Below are 23,216 nucleotides of genomic sequence, written 5' to 3'. Positions count from 1 at the left end.
CCATCAAAGATTCCTTTCAGAAGCAACAAGTAGATTGAGAAATCACCTTTGCTTGGTGCACCGATGACTTGGAAGGCTTAGAATTCAAAGTCAACCTATTGTCACAAGTCTCCATGGATGAGATTGACCAGATTGTGTCCAGATTCATCGAATATCAAAAGAAAGGGGTGCAATCCTAAAAAATAGCATCTCGTGCCACTTGTCTCCTTTGTAATTGATCTTTGATATTATTTTGGGAAACTCTAATTAGGGTTGTGTTGTTTAAATCTTGACCATTGATCTTAAATCGATCTCGGCCATTTATTTCTCTTTCAAAACTCTATGTAAAGCCCTCTCATTCTCTCATTTTGGGTGTGGAGAGTTTTATGATATTGTTGCACAAAGCTATTTGAGTAATAAAATATTCATTATTAGTATTGTTTTGAAATCTCTTTTATTGCTAAATGGTTGCATGGTTACATACTCTCTTCAACAAATAAATTAGATTTGCTTAAGTAATTTGTTTCAAGTTGTTAGATGAATGATAGATTTGATAGTTTAGATAGGTGAAATCTCGCTCATACTTTTGTTGAATGAATGATTTTTTAACATGCAAAGTTAGTCTAAGCTTTTAAGTGGATGTTTAACTTCTGCTTAGAATAATATTGTTCAATTGTTGGTATTATTCGAAAGTGTGAAAATTATAAGCACAACCTTAGAAGATTGCACCCGCTTTGCGTAGTTGTCCAAGCGTGGCGAAACAGAGTGTCGTTACTAGGTTTCACCTAATCTATACCGTCTCTTGAGTTCATAGGAATTACTTAGAAGTAGTATACAATCCCTTAACCTTCATCTCCTTTTTTATTTTATTTTTTGAAGTCTTAAATCAAAAATCAAAAAAAAAAAACATAGAGCATAAATTGTTAAATTTGCCTAAGTTCAGCTTGTGAAAAAAATATTGGTCAACAAACATAAGTCCCCCTTGAGATTTTCAGCACACACTACCCAAGCAGCTATCCCACTAAAGTTGCTCGTTCGCACATATAGACCTTGGAGTCACCTTGTGGTCTTCTTGCAATCTTGGCACAAGTAGTGATTTTTTTCAGGAGAGGATAGAGTATCCTTGTGGTATTTTATTCTTAGTGTTTGGTATATGATAAAACGTACACCACCAAGTCCAAAGAGTAGAAAAAACCTATTAGCTGTTACAAATGAATGAGAAAGCTCTCTTACTGATTTAAGGTTGATTTGTAATAATAAATACCTTTTAATTAATTAATCCTATTACACTACATCAACATTTTGATTAATGAATCCTATTATACAACCACAATGCTTGGTTAGCTAATCCCATCACTTTCAACAATAACTAATTTCAAATTTCAAATTGTTATATAAATCATATTCTCATGCATAGCAATTTTATTTATAATTGAGCATAACTAAGGAACTTAAACTCCAATTTATTTAGACTAAAACAAATTAGAATTATAATGTACCATCCCTGATGTGGTGAGTGAAACTTATGCACAAAACATTTGAAAATTCTGTTAATCAATTACTTGCTCTCTTATTGTTGGGATTAGAATCTCCAAGGCTAAAAAGAAGAGAATGTCCGTCCATTCAATTACTTGAGATAGCCATGTCTTTGATGATTGCACTCTTTCTTTACCTACAAATCTTGCTTATATGGATTTAGCAGCGATTAATTTCTTAAGTATAGATACACCACCCAAGACAATGAGCAAGCCTAAAACTACGATTATGCTGTAGACGAATATATCTTCCTTGTGTTTCTTAGTCCTGATTTTGCTGTAGGGAGTGTCTGTCCACAAAAGTTGGTGTGCGGTCCTGTAAACAACACAATCAATATTAGATCATGTGAACAATGACTTGCTGTATAAATATAAAAAGACAAATTGTAGCTTTTTATATGAATTCCCAATACAAATGTGCCATAGTTGAGCAATGCCACTGATGCAAGGGTTCAATGGCCATTAATGATCATAAAATAGTTCTAATATCTCTTGAAGAGCTCTTCTTGCTTCTGATATCCAAAGTTCATAAGCATTTAACATCTTTTGATTTCCACTCACAGCTCCCTTTGTTGGGGTGTTAGAAATCTAGCATTTCTGTGGTTGAACCCCAGTCAAAATTTTAATACTATTTATTAAATGGGAATATGGATATTGCATTGCTGTTACATTTATTGATTTCATTATAAGTTAATTTTCTCTGGGGCATTCTATTGCCCATAACCTGCAATGAAATGAAAATTTACATATGGCATCAATGTACATAACAAGAACATATAAGCGAATAAGCATTAAGACAAGATGGTTACTAAGAATTGCAAGTTGTTACTTTCCATTGTCTCTGACATTTACCTTCTCCCACGAAGCATGTCAATCAATCAGAAACTGTTTACATAGAGGGTTCACAACATCATGAAATAAGACTGAAACAGTACCCACAGATTCTAATTCCAAAATATCATGAGATTCTGAACCAGGATTTGTTAAATGATGAAAAAGGCTAGTTGAAGCTATGGATTATTCCTCTCTTTCTCATTATCTGAATTGTTACTTGCATAGATTATAAAATCATAAAAGTACAGGTTCATGAGAAATGAATTCCACAAAACTGTATTAACAAAAGAAAAAATTAACTTACGGTCCAAATATTTTAGGAAACCACTTATGAAGCGCACGCAACAAAACAGATTGAATGATTCCCAGTTTATTCCGTGGAAAAAGCAAGAAATTTGAATTCATCTCCACAATGGCATGAGCATCTAGAATTCGTCTCTTTGTAAATTCTGCAGTTGCTAAATGATAAGGGATTTTTTGTCTTCCATCTGCAAAGGGATATTTATCGGCTCATTACCAATATCAGGTCAAATTAGCAAAGCTTCAAGTACTGGGCTCCACTCCCCTGGAATTCACTAACTATTACTGTACTATGTTTAAATAGATACAAATTGAAGTGAAACAGGCAATCAATGAGAAATAACAGTTTATAGAACAAAGCAATCATACAATATCTATAATCTTTTGGCTACAAGATAGATCAAAGGAAACATGATAATAAAAGAAGTAAAATAAGCCTTGAAGTTAGATTTTCTATTGAATAACCATCAATAAATAAATTATAAATATCTTTACAAAATCTATATACACTCAAGTCTCATGCACCCTTATCTTTAATTCACAATACTGATGTATTAATCAATCATCCATAAGAATGATTCGTTATCCTCACAAACCCCATAAATAAACATCCTGGAGAAGACTGGTTGCTATATTGTAGACACCATCTCTAGTTAGGTCCCAATATCACCCAATCAATATCAGAACCTTGTACTCAAGAAAACCTGCCATATTTCCTAACAGTCCATATAAGCCTGACACATATATCGATAGTCCATCTGGATGCATCCTTATGCAGCCATGTTCTGCTACACAGGAAAAATGTCACTACCCTTAAGCTGAATCCTTTTGACTTAGATTGGTGAAGTAGCACCTAGTAATTTCTTTAATGCTTTCTTCTTAACATCTTCAGTAGAAAAATTGATCAGAAATGTCACCAAATTATTCAACACATAGGACTTTCTATTTTCTTAGTTTCAATTGGCATGTGTGGTTTTGCACACTATGTAATGTCCCCATTTTAAGGAAAAATGATTTATGAGCAATTAGTCTCATTTCTGAGTTTTCCCATAAGCTCCTTGGTGAGAACTCCAAACTTTTTGGAATGCTCAGGATGTGTCTTGTAGAGATGTTGTTGGTAGTGAGTTCAATTGGCTTTGGTGACCTAATGATGCTTTCAGAATTAGTTTCCGACCTTTTGGGAGCTCTCCAAACTTCTTAGAGGAGCAAGCTATTTTAATAAGTCACCCAATTGCTTCGGTTCATCATCCTATGACTCCAGCATCGTTGTGGTATGATCAAAATTGCATAATTATGTCATTTGGATACTTTCCGCAACATGGATAAGCTATTGAGTTATTATTTAATTAATTCACTAAGTTGTCTAATGTTGGAAATATTAAAATGACAGCATAGTGTAATACCTCCTTGGAAGGGTATTAAGATGCGTTTTAAATTGGATGCCTAGGCTTGGAGGACTTTGCATATGAAAAATAATAGTAATTCTCCTGAAAGGACTTTGAGAAGGAAAAAATAAATTATTATATTTTAAAATTAGCTATTTTGCCTTAGAAAAATTATAAAAGGAGGTTGAGGGCTTGTTTGCGAGATTAGACTTGTGAATTCTATTATTATATTACTCGAATGAACCTGCATTCTTCCAAAGCTTCTTGAGGATGAAAAACCCCCCTAGCGAGCTAAGTGATTTCATACAAAGATCACCACTGTGCTTCAAATTGGAGTTTCAGTTTGAGTTGCTAATATGAAGATCTTTGTAGTGTTTTGAGTGCATATTTTGGTGTAATTTCTTTCAGTTTTTAGTGTTGCTAGAGTTTGATGAGATAGGTGGGCGATTGGAGTTCTATTGCTGCTGGGGTCGTACTATCTCCATTCCAGGCCGTACCCCTTTGCTGGTTACATGTGGTAAATTCTCCCAAGTTTTGTTCTTTTATCTAATATTAGAAATTACTTTTCCTCATCCAAGCCCTTCAATGTTGAATAGAATTGCTGTTCAATAAGCTGGTGGTACCATTGACTTTTTTAGGCCATACATCTTGTGGAGGGCATGGTAAATTCTGATTAAAGTGCCTAGTTTCTTAGGTGTTTTTTACTTGGTGTGGAGTCGGGCCATCCTGATTACCAATTTCTATTTATTAAGTGGAGAAAGGGCTATATGAGAAGTTTGAAGCATTTAATTGCTACTATAACTTCCGTACCAGCAATATGAATATTTTTTTGCAGACTCGTGTATGTCCAATTTCTATAAAAGACTGATGTATCTATCCTTTATTCATGTTTGGGAATGTTTTTGGGGTGAGTTTGAAGTGTTTCAAGTCAAGTTGCAGCTTGGGTGTGTGTTTTATGTGTGTTGGTAAGAATTCTGGGAACCTTTGGCATTTATTATTATAGCCACCAAAGAACTTAGTAGGGAAACTTGCTATTTTTTTCAATATAGGAATTAATATATACAAGGTGAATTGTCATTATTAAGGGTTGAAATATTAGCTGGAAGCCCTTTCTGTTCTATTACTTTAGTGTCTATTTTCCGATCTGAGTTATATTGATTGAGAAACATTATTATTGTAGCTTATATGAGTATTTTCTTTGTAAGCAAGTGAAGTTTGGGCTTTCAATGTACATCCCTGTAGTAGCATTTTTAGCAGCAATCTATGCATGCTATATGGTGGTTGCTTCAACTTGCTCCTCTAATATAGATTTGTATATTTTCATTTTCTTAGATGATTGCATTGATTTTGCATTCAAGTAGTGATTGGATTGACTGTTGCATGAATACTTTTAAATGTTTGCAGAGAATTTTTGGCAGACAATTATTTGCATTTGAGATGCAAAAGTCATTTTTTTCTCATCTCTTTTCTCTCTTTCCCTTAATCTTTTGATCTTTTTTTAACATCTTAGTTAGTAGGCTAGAATATTTTTTAGATTATATCATATTATATTTCATTTTATGTTTTCTTGTCCTTCAAACATTGGCTAGCAAGAAATTATTGAAAGTCATTTTAATTTGTTTAACTGATTTATATTATTTTCAGGGTGAGCTTATCAACAGGCCTCTTTGTAAAACAACTTTACCACTTTTGTGTGAAATGCAGGTGGCCTAGACCAAGTAATTGAAGCCTCGGCAAGATTTATCTCCTTTCAAGAGGGGTGTCATCCACAACTCTTTAAGTTGATGGTTTGCATCAAAACATCCATCAATAGGTTGGCAGGATGGAAGAGACTCCTGAAAATGATGAGCGACTTGGTCCTGGGTATGAGGAATCTGTTATTAGAAATGACCATTTTCCTAACCTTGTTGTTGAGACTTTCTCTTTGGATGCTAGTGACTCATTCTTGATTATTGTGGAGAAGAGTCTGACATTGTTAACTTGTCTATTTGATATGTCTTTATGTAATGATATGGTTTGATACTTCAAATTTTGATTCTTATATCGTTTTCTGTTGGTGCTATTTGTTAGTTGCTGTTTGAGCTACGATGTGAACTTTGTTTCGGTAATTTGTAAGGGTCGAAATATTAGTTGAAAGCCCTCTGTATAGTTTTCTGTTCTATTACTTTAGTGTCTATTTTCTGATCTGAGTTATATTGATTGAGAAACATTGTTATTGTAGCTAATATGAGTATTTTCTTTGTAAGCAAGTGAAGTTTGGGCTTCCAATGTACATCCCTGTATTAGCTTTTTTAGCTGCAATCTATGCATGTTATATGGTGGTTTCTTCAACTTGCTCCTCCTCTGATATAAATTTGTATATATTCATTTTCTTAGATAATTGCATTGATTTTCCATTCAAGTTGTACTTGGATTGACTGTTGCATGAATAATTTTAAATGTTTGCAAAGAATGTTTGGCAAACAATTATTTGCATTTCAGATGTAAAAGTCATTTTTCTCATCCCTTTTCTCTCTTTCCCTTAATTTTTTGATCTTATTTTTACATCTTAGTTAGCAGGCTAGAATATATTTTAGATTATATCATATTATATTTTATTTTCTGTTTTCTTATCCTTCAAACCTTGGCTAGCAAGAAATTGTTGAAGCTCATTTTAATTTGTATAACTGATTTATATTATTTTCCAGGTGAGCTTATCAACAGGCCTATTCTTAAAAGTTAAAACAACTTTACCACTTTTGTGTGAAATGCGAGTAGCCTACACCAAGTAATTGAAGCTTCAGCAAGATTTATCTCCTTTCAAGAGGGGTGTCATCCACAACTTTTTAAGTTGGTAGTGTGCATCAAAACATCCATCAATAGGTTGGCAGGAAGGAAGAGACTCCTGAAAATGATGTGGGACTTGGTCCTGGGTATGAGGGATCTGTTATTAGAAATGACCATTGTCCTAACCTTGTTGTTGAGACTCTCTTTGGATGCTAGTGACTCATTTTTTATTACTGTGGAGAAAGAGTCTGACATTGTTAACTTGTCTATTTGATATGTCTTTATGTAATGATATGATTTGATACTTCAAATTTTGATTCTTATATCGTTTTTTGTTGGTGCTATTTGTTAGTTGCTGTTTGAGCTATGATGTAAACTTTGTTTTGGTAATTTGTAAGCTCGCTAGAGCCATTTGTTTGTTTTCTAAACTATTTTTTTCAATCTCAAAGAAAAATAAAACTTCATATTGTTAGTTGCACTGCACTCCAGAAGATTGGTTATCTGTTAGGAATATATATAAGTATGAATATATTCTCAATGCCTGCAATAGATAATATTTTATGCATCCTGTTGTGTACCAGAAAGTCTTATATTTTAGATTCTATCTTATAGACTACATATTACTTCATTGAAAATATTGTATACTAATGGTAACATTACATCCTATAAAATGGAAACACATTACCCAACCATCCACTCCAAGTGTAATAAAGGGACTCCACTGACAAAATTAAGTTAAACCAAATGAAATCAATACCTATAAATATTGTCATACAAATACCATCTATGGATACATCAAAAGATATATGATAGATTATTAGTACCAGATGGTGTCAATTCCTCCAAAATGTTATCCATTATCAAACAATCTTCCAAGGCTGCATTACAACCAGTACCATAGGTTGGAAACTGCAACAAATTAAAAAAAAATTGTGAGAAAAGTAATATCATGGACTAATGGAACGAGCTTAAGTGCCAGAAAATTACAAGCACATTGTTGGCTTTAACGAACACAAATGTGTAAAGCTTTGATAACTCATAGCATGAATTTATTATATAATTGCCAATAACATATCTTTTGGATGACAGAGATAGCCCTTAAATAATGTGCACCCTGTTCAACAATCTAAGTCATTTTTTTTCTAATTTAATTATGGCAACTATCTACCGCTTTTTCCCATGGATGAGGTGATAGGTGGACTGGCCAGTAGTCTCTTTTGTAAGTTGCAGATATTGGGTTGTAATAACCTCTTTAGGCCATTAGCTCTAATTTGCATAATTTTTTGTTCTTGCAATCACTCAAATTCTAACTTTTTATCACCAAGATCTCAAGGTGGGCAAGATGTTACTATACGGAGATCACAATGAAGAGACAAAAATTACAAGAAAAATATTGGTGGCTAGCTGACCAATTTACGATCACTTTGTAGATGCAAGAGCCATTGACAGACTACAATCAGTATCCACCATATATAAGAATAGTGTTGGCATGGTTTGTAGGGATTAATGCCTCAAAATTTCTAATATTTATACATTAAAAAATATTGAATCAACTCAAACCAAATCTGGGACTAATAACTAGAAGCAAACACTGAAAATCCCACACCACACCAACAACCAGATAATCTGGGAATCATCAAACTCACATCCAAACTTGTTACCGAGAACTTGCCAAATGCAGCACACTGTCAATCCCTAGGGGACTATATTGATAATTAGGAGGGTTTTCATCCTTAAGAAAGAAGAACATTGTAATGTCCCCATTTTGAAATAGGATTTAACAATAAATGCTAATAATAAAATTAAAATATAACAGAATAAAAATAACATTAAAATTAAAATATAAAAGAATAAAATTAAAATAATTAAATTTAGTTTAATGAATGGTCAAAATGCATGAAATGAAAAGTTGTGACTCCCTCGAACATGAGATATAAAAGGGAGAAAAAAAATTCATTTGAAGGGGGAGATATGGAAAAAGGAAGAAAGAATGGAGCATGTAAATCAAGGAAGGATTAAGGGAAGAAGGAAGGAATGGGAAGTAAATAGGGATGTGACTCTTTCAAAAGGGTAGAAATTATGAAGGGTGTTACTCTTTCAAAGGGTGCTAATTGTGAAAGGTTGTGACTCTTGCCAAAAGGCAGATATGGTGAAGAGGTGTGACCTCTCCCTCACAATGGAAGATACAATGGGAAAGAAGGGTCAAATGAAATGGAGGGGAATAAAGTGGAATTAGAGGAGATCTAGAGCAGAAGTATATAGAGGGAGCTGAAATAAAAAAGAGAAGGGAAGAAGAAAACAGGATATGCAGATCTAGAAGAAGAAGAAGAAGAAGAAGAAGATATGCAGATCTTAAATGGGATATATATGGAGATTTGAAAGCAGTAAAGACAGATTTGAGAAGTGAGAGATAGGTGAAGATCAAATAAGAAGTGAAAGGGCAGCAGTTGTTCCCATACAGATGTATCTTTCCATAACCAAAGGATGTGACCCTTTTTCTCCATTAAGGGTAAAAAGTGAAGGAGACATCATTTGAAGGAGGCAACCAAGAAGAATATCAATCGATCCATTCAAGGGAGCATCAAATTTCATAATTGATTTGAGAATAATAAGGAGAGGAAGCCAGCAGACTTGATAATAGTAAGGGCAAGATTTAGGGCAATCCCAAAAGGGGACATTACAAATATATGTTCGTTTTTAAGAAAATGAAATTGTTTCAAAAGCATGTAGGGTCTTTTCTGAAAACACCCCTCATATTTAAAACTTTATTTTGAGGAAATAAAATAATTTTTATTTCTTTTTGGGTTAATTTTCCTTGTAGTTATAAAATAATAATTTAAGTGTCATTTTCATCCAGTGATATCCTAGGCATAAGTATAGTATATATATGAGGTATACGTTAGTTATTATCATGATGTTGAGTATTTAGTTCTTATTAAAGATTATTGGAGGTATCCCCCTTCAAGTAGCATATTATTATTAAGTATTTGCAGCATATTTCCTATCATATATTCTATTGAGCAAATGGTTTCATAACAAGCGGTATCAGAGCATGATCTTGGCCAAGTTTTTTTTTAAATTTTGGAGGTTATTTTGTGAAGCAGATATTTCTCAAATTTTGGAGAATTTTTCCTGATTTTTGGAGAGTTTTTCATGAACATATTGAGGCATCTACAGTAAAGTTTGCAAAGAAAATGGAGCCGATTTGAGATTTATTACAAAATTAAGGTTTCTACAAAATTTACTTGGAAAGCCCATATCTTTCATCTATAGTCCAAATTTCAAAGAAATTGAAGCAATATTAAGTGACTTATTGCTGAATTAGGGTTTATGCCCCTATGTTTTTTTTGAAAATATTATCAACTGAACATGAGACACAATAAGCTTCCTTTCCACTTTCTGATCACCGAAATCCCAAAAAGGGCAAGATGAGAGCATAGGTGTCAAGATTAAAATTTAACTGAAATGCAAAAACTGAAAAGAGATGACCACCCATCCAATGCCACTTATTCAGTAGAGTGCAAATGCAATACTGATAGAAGTAAAAATCCACTTATTCATTGGGAATGCTTATACAATACTGAAATAATATCAAGCTTCTTCCACTTATCTAGTGTTAAGCAAGCTTAATACAATTAAACCACTTGTTTAGTGGGGTAAGTACATCAGCAATAACAAATTTAAACCCACTGGCAATACTACCATTCAGTGCTTACAAAATAAAGTGCATAGAAATGATAGCTTTTGGTGGTATAACCATCCAAAACATAAAAAAGTTAGCACATATGCATTGTCTACATCAAAATAAGAAGATCAGTTGCTAATGACAAGTGCTGATGTAAATAAAAATTGTTGTAACACCCCAAATAGTGAATAAACCCACCTAGCTTGAAACAACAGCATACCTTGATACTTTGCTGTTACAGGTTTGTATAATACTGGAAAAGGTACTGTGACTAATCTGAGCGATAAAATATTCACTTAGAAATCACAAACAACTCACACCCAATGTAATGTCCCCTCAAAAGTAATACTTCTTTTGGGGTATTCGAATAAAAAATAAACTTTCATTATTTTATATTAGTCTTTACTTTACTAATATATTATAATTAAAGTTTAGTTCTTTTTATTTTTCAATAAAGGCTAATATTTAAATATTAGTGTAAACTATTATTTAAATCATTAATTCCGGTGTGTTAGTGGCATTTGGTTGAAATTGGTTTTCCTACGGGAATTCTTCCCGATGGCTTGGCTTTAAATAAGTCATTGCTCGCAGAGACAGGGGTGGAAGATATCATTTTGATTTGATAGTTGGAAGTAAAGTTTTATTCAACTCTGTAGTTTTCGATAAGGAAATCAGAGTATTCCTTTCGTCAATTATAAATTGGCCTATTGGAATTTTATTGCAATGTTATTCATGGTGGGATCGAACTGAGGAAGTGTTGGCACAGATATGTTCCGATTGATATAAACTTTCATTCTTCAGATGTGGTGTTATGAGTATCGGCGTATTCGATGAATCTGAAGCTTTTCGTATTATGCCTGACTATCGGAAGACAGTTTGAACACTAAGGATTGTGAATGCGAACCTATTCTATCATCACCGGGTGGCTAAGGTATGGCGGAATATAATATTCAATTGCCGTGAATGAACAAAGACCGCTTGGAGCGGAGTTGGAATTTGCTCGCCAATCCATTACAAACCCGATATCAGGTCCTATTTCATAAATTGTGGTGGTCTTGCTCTGTGTTGTGAAATCGCAGTGGTCTTGCTCTGTATTCGTGGATACGAGAATAAGCATGGATCCCGCCAATAAGTCTGTTCCGGCTTGTCACATTCTTAAGATATATGCGTGGATTCCTCCAGAAGTCTGATTCGGCTTGTTTTTGAGGTATTTACGAAATAATACTGCAAGTATTAATATTTTAGAACAACAACGATTCTGTTTAATGGTGTCTGAAACACAGTATTTGAATCATGCAATCAACTGTGAAAATTACAATATGAACAGAAGCCAGGATTGATTTGAAGAATTAATGCATTTGTTCAGAATAAATATAATCTATTTAATACCAGAACAGTAAACTTTCTGTTGTTTATAGAATTGTAATGAATTTGAAAGGTTAATTGAAATTCAAAAACCAGTTGAATGGCAATTTAACAGTGCTCAAGAACACAGTAGTGAATTAGTTCTGGAATTAATTCCTTTACTGTTCCCTTTTTCTGAAAACACGTTGGAAGATATTATATATTTGAAACAGAAACTTTGCAGTTAGTCACATATCTACATAGAATTTTTACACCCAACTTGCCTATAATGGACATAGGCTGTAAACATCAATTCCAAACATAATAAAATTCACTCAAACACCCAGAAGGAAATCATTCTGGGAACTACATTCAGTCATATGCAGGTTTGTTTTGGCATTGAATCCGCAGTTGCAGTAGGTACAATAGGCTATATGACCTCCAATATGTGCATAGAAATGTCAAAGTACAACCGCAAACCTTGGTTAATGTCCTCCAAGCATCGAAGCACTTTATATCAGCAACGGTAAATCGCAAAAGGGACAATGCTTAGGCAAAGAAACCTTACACCAATCTCATAGTATTGGTATGTCCCACTCCAAACAATAAATCTACATTCATTAACTTGTACAAACCTGCAAATGAAGAGACAAGCGACCCCAAAACAACATAAAAAGTATGAAAGATCAAAGATATATCACATGAATGGCCAACAACAGATAGTAAGACCTATACTAGAAATATGTAATGCCCATTTTTTGGCCTTTCTAGAATTTCCAAGGAACTCCAACTTTCTTGGAGAGTGCATCCTTATTGGCTTGGAGCTAAGTTATCGACATTGATTTCTGGGGATCATGTTGAGTTTGCTTATGCTTTCTGGGAGCAATTTTGTCGTTTCTGGTACACTCCAAACTTCTTGGAGGAAAATTCTATTCTTGGAAAGTATCTATTTTTAGAAAGTTGGGATTTTGGTGCCTTGAGATTTCACTTCTGGACATTTCTTCAGATCTTTAGCTAGGTGTGCAGAATATAATTCAATGATTAAATAATTAATTGGTATATCGTCAAAAAATCATAAATTAAAGCACAACTTAAATTAAGTATTTATAAGGTGAATTTAAAGGTGACTATAGTGCCAAAAAAGAAAATGATTAAATAAAGTCACTTTTTTAGAGCAAAAAGGTTTATTTATTTAAAAGTGATTTTACAATTGATTTTTCAAAAAGTTCCTTAGAAAAGTTATAAAAGAGTGTGAAGAGGATTATTTTGATTTATTCTAGATTATTCATCTTTTATGAAACCCTTTGTGGGAATTTGAGTTGTTTCTCAGCTTTACTAGCCCTGGGATGAAAAACCCTACAACGAAGATTGGTTTTGGGAGTGAAAGATTTTCCCTAGCCAGTATAATGTGATTCATTAGAGTCACCATGTGAACGGAAATGGAGAAATAGAAGATTCAAATCAAAATGTTATATCTTCAGATACATAGATTTGTAGTTGTCGCCCTCTATTTCATAGGGAAAAATTTATTGACATTTGTAGGAAATAATAAATTTGAAAGTTAGTGCAGTATGTGCAAGCGAAGGCAAAATCAGTAATTGTGTTGTGTGTGAAATGGTGGATAAAAAATATTCATTTTTTTATTGCTGAGTATTTCTACCCAGTCATATTGCTCTTTCTCTTGGTCTGTCGTACCATTTTTATATTCTAAGGTACCATACCAACTTGGGAGAAAATTTAAGGGGGTCAATTCATATTAAGAAGTCTTGGTGACTTCCCACGTCCAATGTGGCACTTAAAAAACCTCTAGTGCAGCTTTCAAGGTGGTCAAAGAGCAACACAAGGCAGTTGAAGCTTGTTGAAGGCTTGAAAAACTAGGGAGAAACTTCGACACAGCTTTTGGTGGGTCCAAATCACTAGCCACAACAATCAAAAGGAGGGTCATGCAAGGGCTGAAGAAGGACATGGATGTAATTATTTAGTGCCCAGTGTAAAGGAGTCAAGCCTATATTTTAATAAAATCCATCACCTTTCCTTTGTATAAGCATGCTAGTAGGAAATCATAACTAACCAAGGAAGAGGGGAGTGCATGATACAAGGATCTACAGGTCGAATGATGTTGGCAAGGTAATCACGTGGGGAAACACAATTTAATGACAGTTGCTAGCATTGGTGGGAGTCATTGCAAAGACCCCCGATTAATAAATATATCCCGGTACTTAAATTTGTCAAAGACACATTGATCATTGCCAATTAAAATAGTAAATCATAAATTGTTATTTGTAAATAATAATAAATCATAAATAAATATTATTATTATAGATCAAGTAAATAATAAATAATAAATCATTATTTGCAATGAACAATAAATCATGATTTTCTTAAATAAAGAGTAACTAATAATAACAAGAAATAATAAAATAGTAAAAATTAAATATTAAAATATAAATTAAGTTAAATAGTTAAATAATAAAAGTAGTGAATAATAAATAAAAGACATTAATAAATAAACAATCATAATAAATTGAATTATTAAAAAATGAATAGAGGAGTATAAACAAATAGCAAAGGATATGCATAAAAGATTAATTAAACTGAACATATCAATTAAAACCAAAATCGTGACATCCAAAGGTCACGACCACGAGTCAGGGCTGCAGAGGAAGCATCCCACGGTGCATATGAATAACGCATCTAGAAAACACGGAGAAGGGAGAGAGGAGCGGAAGGGTGTGGGAGGTGCATATACTGCAAGAGGTCGTCCACACTTCCAGCAAGCAGTCACGTAACAAGAGCTCAGGTTTGTATGCCCCGTGTAGCCCTAGCATACAGGCGGATACGTACGAAGAGAGCTGCCACTTCTACGCCTTGCCACTGCCAGTAAACCAAAGAGAAAGAACCCCCAGTGCGGACGCCCCAGAGCATAGTGACAAGGGAAGGAACAGAGGGTATACGCAATCTCCAGAATCCGCAAAGAAGTCAACAAGACCAACAGGTAATTTACGTATTAATGTGAAGAGCATGGTTACAGTAGCTATGTTGAAAACTTCATAGGTATGCAGAGCTAGAATTAATAATACAATCAGGATACTATTATTTATGTAATAATTAGCGCTTGCCCAGAATCATTGTTACTCACAAGTTTATAATTATAGTTTACATATAGTATGAAGCAAATATAATCATTCTAAGAGTAATAGAGGGTGATTTCAGGGGCAGTATAGAGTAGCTAGAGGAATTATTACAGAGATAGTATACCATAGAATACCGAGAGACCAAGGAGGATCTCGACAGAGGAATACAACGGGAATATCGAGTTTCTCTTAAGAGAACTCAAAGAGACTAGAGGGCATTCCTGGAATGTTAGGGTTCCAATTCAGGGATCCAGAGGGAGATTCGTAATGAATCTCTTAGAGGCAATATATATATTGTAGAGGTTAACCATATGCATATGTCAGAGATAGGGAAGCTTGGACAGGGGTGGGATCTCTGCCAAGTTTTGAGAGCATTAATGAGTTCACTCATTAATAGAGATCCCATAGAGACCTTAGGCGGATATTACCTAGGTTGTCCTAACTGAGAAAGAGTTCTCAATAGAGGGTTGGGTCAATCAAGGTAAAATCAACCTAAGGAATGTTTCCATTTTGTATAGTTAGCAATCAATCAATGAGCATTTAATTGTTGAATATGTAGAATAACATGTCTTTACTACTTGTATAAATAGCATACTTAAATACACATGTTTACTTATCTTTCATATTTTTGGAGTACTAACATTTGTTTGCAGGTATTTAGCTTCAAATAGACAACTCCCCACTAGGGACATTACAGTCATCCAACACAGAGTTGAAAGAAATATTAATGTTGATAAGCTAGTGTTGACGTGTATTTTGTACACAATCAAACACAGAATAAAATACCCAAGGGTACCTTATCCTCTCTTGAATAAAGCCTCTGATTGCTGAAGATGTCACGAAAAAGGATCAATCAAGATGACTCCAAGGTTCTTCGATGTAGGGTCTCTACGTGTGGATAAGCTCTTTGTGGTATGATGTGATTTGCTGGAATCACAAGGGGACTTACACTTGATGATTGAACGTCTGATCTGCTTTGAATATTGCTAGAACATAGGATTTCACTAGCTTTGACTTGAAAAAAGGAAAAAAGATGAGGGCGAGGAAAGGATCTAATCCTAACACTAAGAGTGTAAGAGCAATGAATGATCTTTGATGGAATTCTAACTAAGTCTTGTTTTGACATCCCAGGACCATCTCCACAAGGCTAGTGCGATCTTCGAAGGAAAGCTTTATGATGTTCAAATCATCACTATAGGCATAGACACCATCACGCCGATGCATATCAATGAAGAAGTGATAATTGAAGTTAGGCTTAAGCTGAACGATTCCAGTTGACTACGCAAGGCAAGTCTGCAATCAACAAACTGCTAGTAGTATGGATATACGAATTTCACCATCAATCAAGCACATCTCTTCCACTCATCTAATAACATGAAATCAAATATGAGAAGTATAAAGACCATGCAAATTGTTGAATCGACCCATAAATTTCACCATTTCTTCAATGAAGTTACAAGATTTTTACAACAACATCTTGGCAACAATCTTTGCCTTCTCTCTCTACTCTACTCTACTAACTGCTTCCAACTATTTCTATTCTATTTCTAACTATCCCCCCTTTACAAAATGAAATGCCAGGGCTTATATAGTGCCCTCAATACAATTCGATGGCTTACATCAATTCGAGATCAATGGCCAAGATTCAACAATGAAAACCCTAATTAGGGTTTGTTACAACCATTACATAACATTTAATGCTTGACCAATGATAAAATTGTATTGCTTGGACACATGTCCTCTCTAGAAAATTCCACCAATGGATAGCTGGGGTAGGTACATCGAAGTTTGTGCCACCTTCTAGGAGTTAGGTACATTGAATCTGGAAATGCTGAGGTGGACCACACTGATTGGAGAAGTGATGACTAGGATGCCACCTCATCTGACACTTGTAACTTGGTAGATATTCAACTTGATGTTGTTGAGAAGCTATCTTTAATTAACTCTTCTGAAATTATCTGCTTCTTCAATGAACCCTTGTTCTAACTCCTTTTGTCCTTGATTTGCAGGATGATTGATGTACCTCGCCTTGGAATGCTGGATTGGAAGAGGTCGCCTTTATCCTAATAATGCTGGATCGAAGAAGGTCGTCCTTGTCGATGTTAGGCTGGAGGAGGTCGCCCTTCTCCTTGCTAGGTTGGATCGAAGAAGGTCATCCTTGTCCTTGCTTGATCGTCCTTGATGAGAACCTGCCGACTTGTAGATCCTCCGGGCTTTGGAGTCGCCATCTTGATACCTACACAACATTTCAAAATTAGTAATATATTTTGCAACGTGGAAATATAGACTAGAAAGAGGATTTAAGTTTTAAATTAGGAAACCTCATGATAAATCTTTGAATTATCATTTCCTAAATTTAACCAAGCCACTTGAAATTGAAAATTGAAAATTCAAAATTGAGACTAGGAGAATCTCGCCATACCTCCACTTGAGAACTAAATCTAAGAAAAGATGCAAAATTAAGCAAGTTTGCTAGGCAAAATGTGGATCGAAGTCTTCAAAATGTGCTTCTTCTATCAACTTCACCACCTCTAGCCTTCAACGCCTTGAGGAAAATTCGCTCCACCTCTGGCCTTCAAAAAAAATCGCTCCTTCCTAGACCAAATTTCGCACCTTGTTGCTCTTCTCCAAATCGCACTTGAGTGAATGATGGATTAACATCGCTCAAGATACCCCCACTATATAGGCGCTTACCATTGCAATTTCACATAGGCCGACTTGGAAAATAGGCCAAAAATAAATAAAAATGTAATAAAAGAAGAGGCCGACTTTATAAAAACATTAAATAATACCCCAAGCGCCCCAATTTTATTTTTAAATTAATAATAATTAATTTTAAATGCCTTTATAATTAAAATTTTGATTTTTTAAAGGCATAAATTAATTATTAAATGTTTTGCGCACTTATTAAATGTCAATTTAATTTCAAAAATATTTCAAGGTTTTATCAAAATTGGCATTTAATGTGTCATAGATGATATTGGCGCCTAGGCATGGCAAGATAATGGACATCAACAAGATCGCTCTGGTCCCTGGGAGAGGGACAGGAGCGCCCTTACACTTTAGCCTTGCCATTCTTGTTTTTCACGTTCAACACTTCATCCTGGACGTCCAAAATGGCATTTTACTTGAAATCTTGAGTTTGATCTATTCAATTTTTGGAACGAATGCTCCTTAGAACCATTTTCGCCCTGGTCTCTTGGTGAGGGACAGGAGCGCCCTAGCCATTTTTCATCAACTTGATGGCCTTTGTTACTTCATTCCTCTGTGAAAACCTTTTAAACATCATTTTGACCTTGCGTCTTGACTTGGATTCGTCCGAATTTGGAGAGGAAGGTTAGCTAATGTGTTTTTCGCCCTGGTCCCTGGGAGAGGGACAGGAGCGATTTTGCATTTATAAGCTCACTTGTGTTTTGCTAGCTTCGAAAATTATCTTCACCGGATCGATTGCGTCTTCCTTCACCCACCTCAAACGCGAAACTTGCCTTCCTTTTGCCAAAAACTTGTCTTGAGGGAAAATCGCTCTGGTCCCTTGGAGAGGGACAGGAGCGCCCTGGCCTTTATGAGCTCATTTATGCCTTGTTAACTTTCAAAACTATCTTCAATGGGTTGATTACGTCCTCCTTCATGCCTTTGATGTCTCAATTTGTCCAAACAAGGTCAGGAATGACTCCACTAAGCTTTTTTGCTCTGGACCCTTGGTGAGGGACATGAGCGATTCGCCTTGGACCCTTGGAGAGGGACAGGAGCGCTTTTCGCTCTGGATCCTCAGTGAAGGACAGGAGCGAGATTTGACTTTTTGAACTCTCTATCAGGATAATTTTTATGGAATATAACATTTAAGTATAGTTCTTATACTTTAAGTTATATTCCATATATACTTTCAGGATGTTTGAGAGTGGTTTCAGACCTCCAGGAGTTATATTGCAAAATCTAGTTTTTGGAGGTTTTTCAGTTTCCAGACTTAGTCAAATTTCAGGATCAGGACATTCCAGACTTAGCCAAATTTCAGGATCAGGACTTTCAGACTTAGCCAAATTTCAGGATCAGGACTTTCAGACTTAGCCAAATTTTCAGGATCAAGACTTCACTCCAGCAGGACCTGCTATCCTATTGATCTCCCCGACAGCACTCAAAAATGCAAAAGCTAACTAACAAAACCCTAAAAGACCTAAAAAAAACAAACCCTAAAAAGCAAAAAACATGGGTCCCCATTTGCAATGGGGCGATGTGTGAAAACGTCACAACAGCTAGTCAATAGACATGAAAAGTATATGGAGGCTATATTCTTTGGCAGGTCCCTTTGACAGGAAGAACTTCACTGTCACTGCAGGCTTAACAAATAAGGTAAGGACTATTTATACAATTTGTAGTAACTTTGAATTGCAATTTTAAGTTAATTATTGTTTCCCCCTTTATTAAAATGTTGATGAAAGTAGAAATCTATTAATAAGAAGGGTGTTCAATATACACAAGGTGAATGTAAAAAACACAGAAGAAATAACACTGATTGTCTCAAGCATTTTATTAAATAGTTAACCACAAGAAAATAAAAAAAAATTCTTAGCTAGCCCATTATAGTAGTATCAGAGAAAAGTATCCTAAGATCCTATTTGGATTGTGTATCATGGTATCATTGAGTAAAGATGAGATGTGCAAAAGATTTTTTAGTGAAATAGGTAAACTTGAACACTCATCTCAGTCAAAAGATGTTCTTCTCAGCATTTTGGAGGAAGTAGAGGATTTCTTTCACATGGTGGATCAATCAGATTCTCAGGAAATGCAAACAGTTATGATTCCTGCAGTGACTTCCTTAGGTAAGAAAAAGTTGTTCAGACACAAAGATAATGACGTAAGACTTATCATTACTTCTTGTTTAAGCAAATTTATGAGAATTGCAGCTCCTAAAACTCCATACAATGATGGCATAATGAAAGAGATATTTAATCTATTGGTGGGTAGTTTCCAAGGTTTGGGTGATGTCGCAAGTCCTTAGTTTACTAAGAGGGTAACCATACTTGAAACATTTACAAAAATCAAGTTTGGTAATATCATGTTAGAAATAGGTTTGGATGATCTAATTTTCAAAATATTTCACCATTCCTTTGCTACCATCAAAAAATATCATTTAAATAATGTTAAAACAGCCATGCCACCCATTATGATGTTGATTGTTAATGAAAGTGATGATATGCCTGTCACTTTTATCTATCTTATCAGCTAACATGTGGAAGGATGATAAAAAATACTTACCAATTGAATAGGTCTTAGCTGAAATGGTGATTGCATAGTGTGAAGAGAAATTGAGACCTTATCTGACAAATGAGGAGCATGAAGAAGAAGAGGAGTTCATAGCAGAAATTTGTGATGGAGAAAATGCCTTATCTCAACAGGAATGTATGAAATAGCTCCAGAATGACTTCATAGAAGTGCATTCATCTATCGATGTTGGGAATGTGTTTGATGGAGATGTCAAAACAGAAACCTTGGTTGCAAATACATACCAAAACAATGAAGCTTTTGAGACTGTTAACTTCCTTGAAAACACCAGTGGAATGAATCGCAAATGATAAAAATTTTGGAATCAACTAATGCATTTTTAGAAAAAGAGCATGATGAAGTAAGTATGATAAATTTTTCAAATCAGCTTATAGTGATGAATTCTTGCATCACTTCAGTGATGATAGTTCAGATGTAGAGAGAAAGTCTCCAATGCCAAATGAGTATCAGTCCTGATTTCCAAGCAAAACTTATGAAGAAGAGTGTTCATGATAGCTTCAGCCTTTTTAAATTAGAAAGTGATTTGTTTAGAGAAACAACCATTCATGGGGAACACAATGAGCATACATTTTTAGATCAAATCCATTAGTTCATAAGTCCATGGGATCTAAGTGTTTTGACACAAAAATACGATGAAGAGCAAGCTTATAATAATTTTCTTTTTAAGCATAGTGCTGTCTGAAACTCAGAACATAAAACATGCAAAGAGGATGACATAGAGGTAGCTGATTTTAAGAGTTGTGTTCTTAAAGACAACTTGGAAAATTTATCGTGTGAAGTTGGTTTTGATCAAAGGCCTGGTCAAGAAATGGATGACACACTCCAGAGTCACCTCCAATGGTGAAGAAATGGATGTCTTTGTATACAACAGCCCTAGATGTCTCCCAAACAGCAGCAAAAACTTCAAAAACCCCATTCAACCTCCTTCCTAGAACCCCACGTCACTCCCAGGCATGTATGGCCAGTTTGGGATGATGTATGGCCAACAAGGGAAGCATAAAATTGTTGAGACATGGACCAGCTAGAACTCGAACCTAGGACCTTCCATACGCTGCTGGAGTGCTCTACCACTGAGCTACTGGCCCCTCTTGGACCAGTCCATTGTCGGTCCGGGTGTGGCTTATTTCCAACACCAACAAAATCTCCTCAAATCTGTTGTTAACTCACTCAAATCTGCTCAAATAATCTTTCCTTCAATCTGAAATGAGTCCCTTTGTAAATAAAACTGAGAATAACAAATTAAAATGAAGTCCAACTATGATTTCTATATGAAACCACCAAGAAATCCTCTAGATTGGGTCCCTCACCAACGTGGAAGATGTTACCTATAAGGGGTTTCGTCCTCATAAACCTTTAGGAAGAACAAGCTCCTCCAACAAAAAAGAACATCAAAATATCAAATCCAGAATATGATATGAACTCCTTAAGTTTACTTTTATATCCCTTCAAAGGCTACGCCCCTCTCACTTTGCGTTTTTAATTTAATTTAAAATCACTTTATCTCCCCAATGTGGCATCCAAGACCCAAAAAGACCCATACAATTAAATAAAACATTTTCACTTTAATACTGGATGCGATATAGTCTTTTGATTAAATAAATTAAAATAACGATAAAGTTAATTCTTTAATTTAACTTTATTGATTAATAACTTATCGTTATTTAATTTAAAACCACCAAACTATACCAAATATCAAGAAAGCACTAAAAACTGTATTTGAGAACTCAACCAAAATCACTTCAGAAAAGGGCAATACACACATCATAACCACCCAAGTTCAAATAAACACCTCACATTGCCAACCCACTAGATAAAGTGTCACCAAGAGTTTCCTAAACCTAACTCATTACCTATAGGAATCCACAAAATAGGCTAACGGTCCACCATACTAAACTAATTAGGAAATGGACATTATAGTCCACCCTTCCCAAAATTGTTTGTCCTCAAGCAATCTCAACTTTGGATGCTGCAAAATTTGCTCATTCTCCCACGTTGCATCCTCTACTAGCAAGTTCTTCCATTTTTCCAAAAATTCCTTAATAAGTCTCTTCTGAAGAGTCCACTCTCTAGAGTCTATAATGACCTCTAGAATCAGTATATGTTGGCATTATGGATGAATTGATTATGTGTTGCATTGATGTTTTGTCATTGATGTCAACACTAGCTGTTATGGTTGGTTACCGACAGACAGGTTTTGGTTACCGGTAGAAGATCTAGTGTTACTGGTAGAAAGGACTATCTGTTGGACACTTCCGGCATATTTGGATCAATGGAGTATGTTTGATTTTATGTGTTACATGCTTCTGGAGCATGTTTTGGTCAGTTGGTATTGACTTGGTAATCGGATGCTATCATACACTATTGTAAACCCATACCGGCATTGGTTTAAGGTTTAACCGGCAGAGCTTTCACTAAGGAATCTTGACAAGATGCATAAGTGGTGTTGGTGCGGCTTCTAGATGGATTTCAGGATGTTGAAGATGTTCTTTGATCATGCTTCAACTGCTTGAAGACATTGCTTTGGCGTGGTGGACCCAGAATAGGTCCGGTACCTATCTAGGTTATGGACCGGTATCATGTTAATGTGTACTCTACACGTTACCGCGATGTTTCAGGATGTTCTATGGATTGGTTATTGTTGTTTTGGTCTTAAGCCGACATGGCATATCATTGTAATATGGATTTATGTAATGATCTTATTGTAATATCTTTTATGTGGCCGACCTAATTGGTTTAGGCCTTAGGGTTGTGTTGACGTGTATTTTGTACACCATCATACACAGAATAAAATACCAATAGGCATCTTATCCTCTCTTGAGAAAATAGTCTCTAACTGCTGAAGATCTGCACAAAGGATCAGTTAGGTAGACTCCAAGGTTCTTTTAGTAGGGTCTCTACGTGTGGATAAGCTCTTCGTGGTACGATGTGATTTGCTGGAATCACAAGGGGACTTACATTGAATGTCTGATCTGCT

The 23,216-nt window shown here is 35.0% G+C and overlaps 1 protein-coding gene across 4 annotated transcripts in view; it reads right to left on the bottom strand.

Annotated features, from left to right (window-relative positions):
* Positions 1 to 1,422: 1,422 nt before the first annotated feature.
* LOC131077759 (kynurenine 3-monooxygenase) overlaps positions 1,423 to 23,216 on the bottom strand; it is a 143,704-nt gene continuing 121,910 nt past the window's right edge. For 3 of the 4 annotated variants that reach the window (XM_058015309.2, XM_058015306.2, XM_058015307.2), the window contains 3 exons: positions 7,624 to 7,708; positions 2,653 to 2,836; positions 1,423 to 1,830 (listed from right to left, as the gene is read on the bottom strand). In XM_058015309.2, the coding sequence (XP_057871292.2) occupies positions 1,665 to 1,830; positions 2,653 to 2,836; positions 7,624 to 7,708 (435 nt within the window). In that variant the 3' untranslated portion in view covers positions 1,423 to 1,664. The remainder of the gene's footprint in view (positions 1,831 to 2,652; positions 2,837 to 7,623; positions 7,709 to 23,216) is intronic. The other variant, XM_058015308.2, reaches the window with a different exon arrangement.

The sequence above is a fragment of the Cryptomeria japonica genome, chromosome 3 (assembly GCF_030272615.1).
Source record: "Cryptomeria japonica chromosome 3, Sugi_1.0, whole genome shotgun sequence".
Taxonomy (NCBI): domain Eukaryota; kingdom Viridiplantae; phylum Streptophyta; class Pinopsida; order Cupressales; family Cupressaceae; genus Cryptomeria; species Cryptomeria japonica.
Note: the sequence above shows the minus strand (reverse complement) of the source record. Positions and strands in the feature narration are given on the sequence as shown.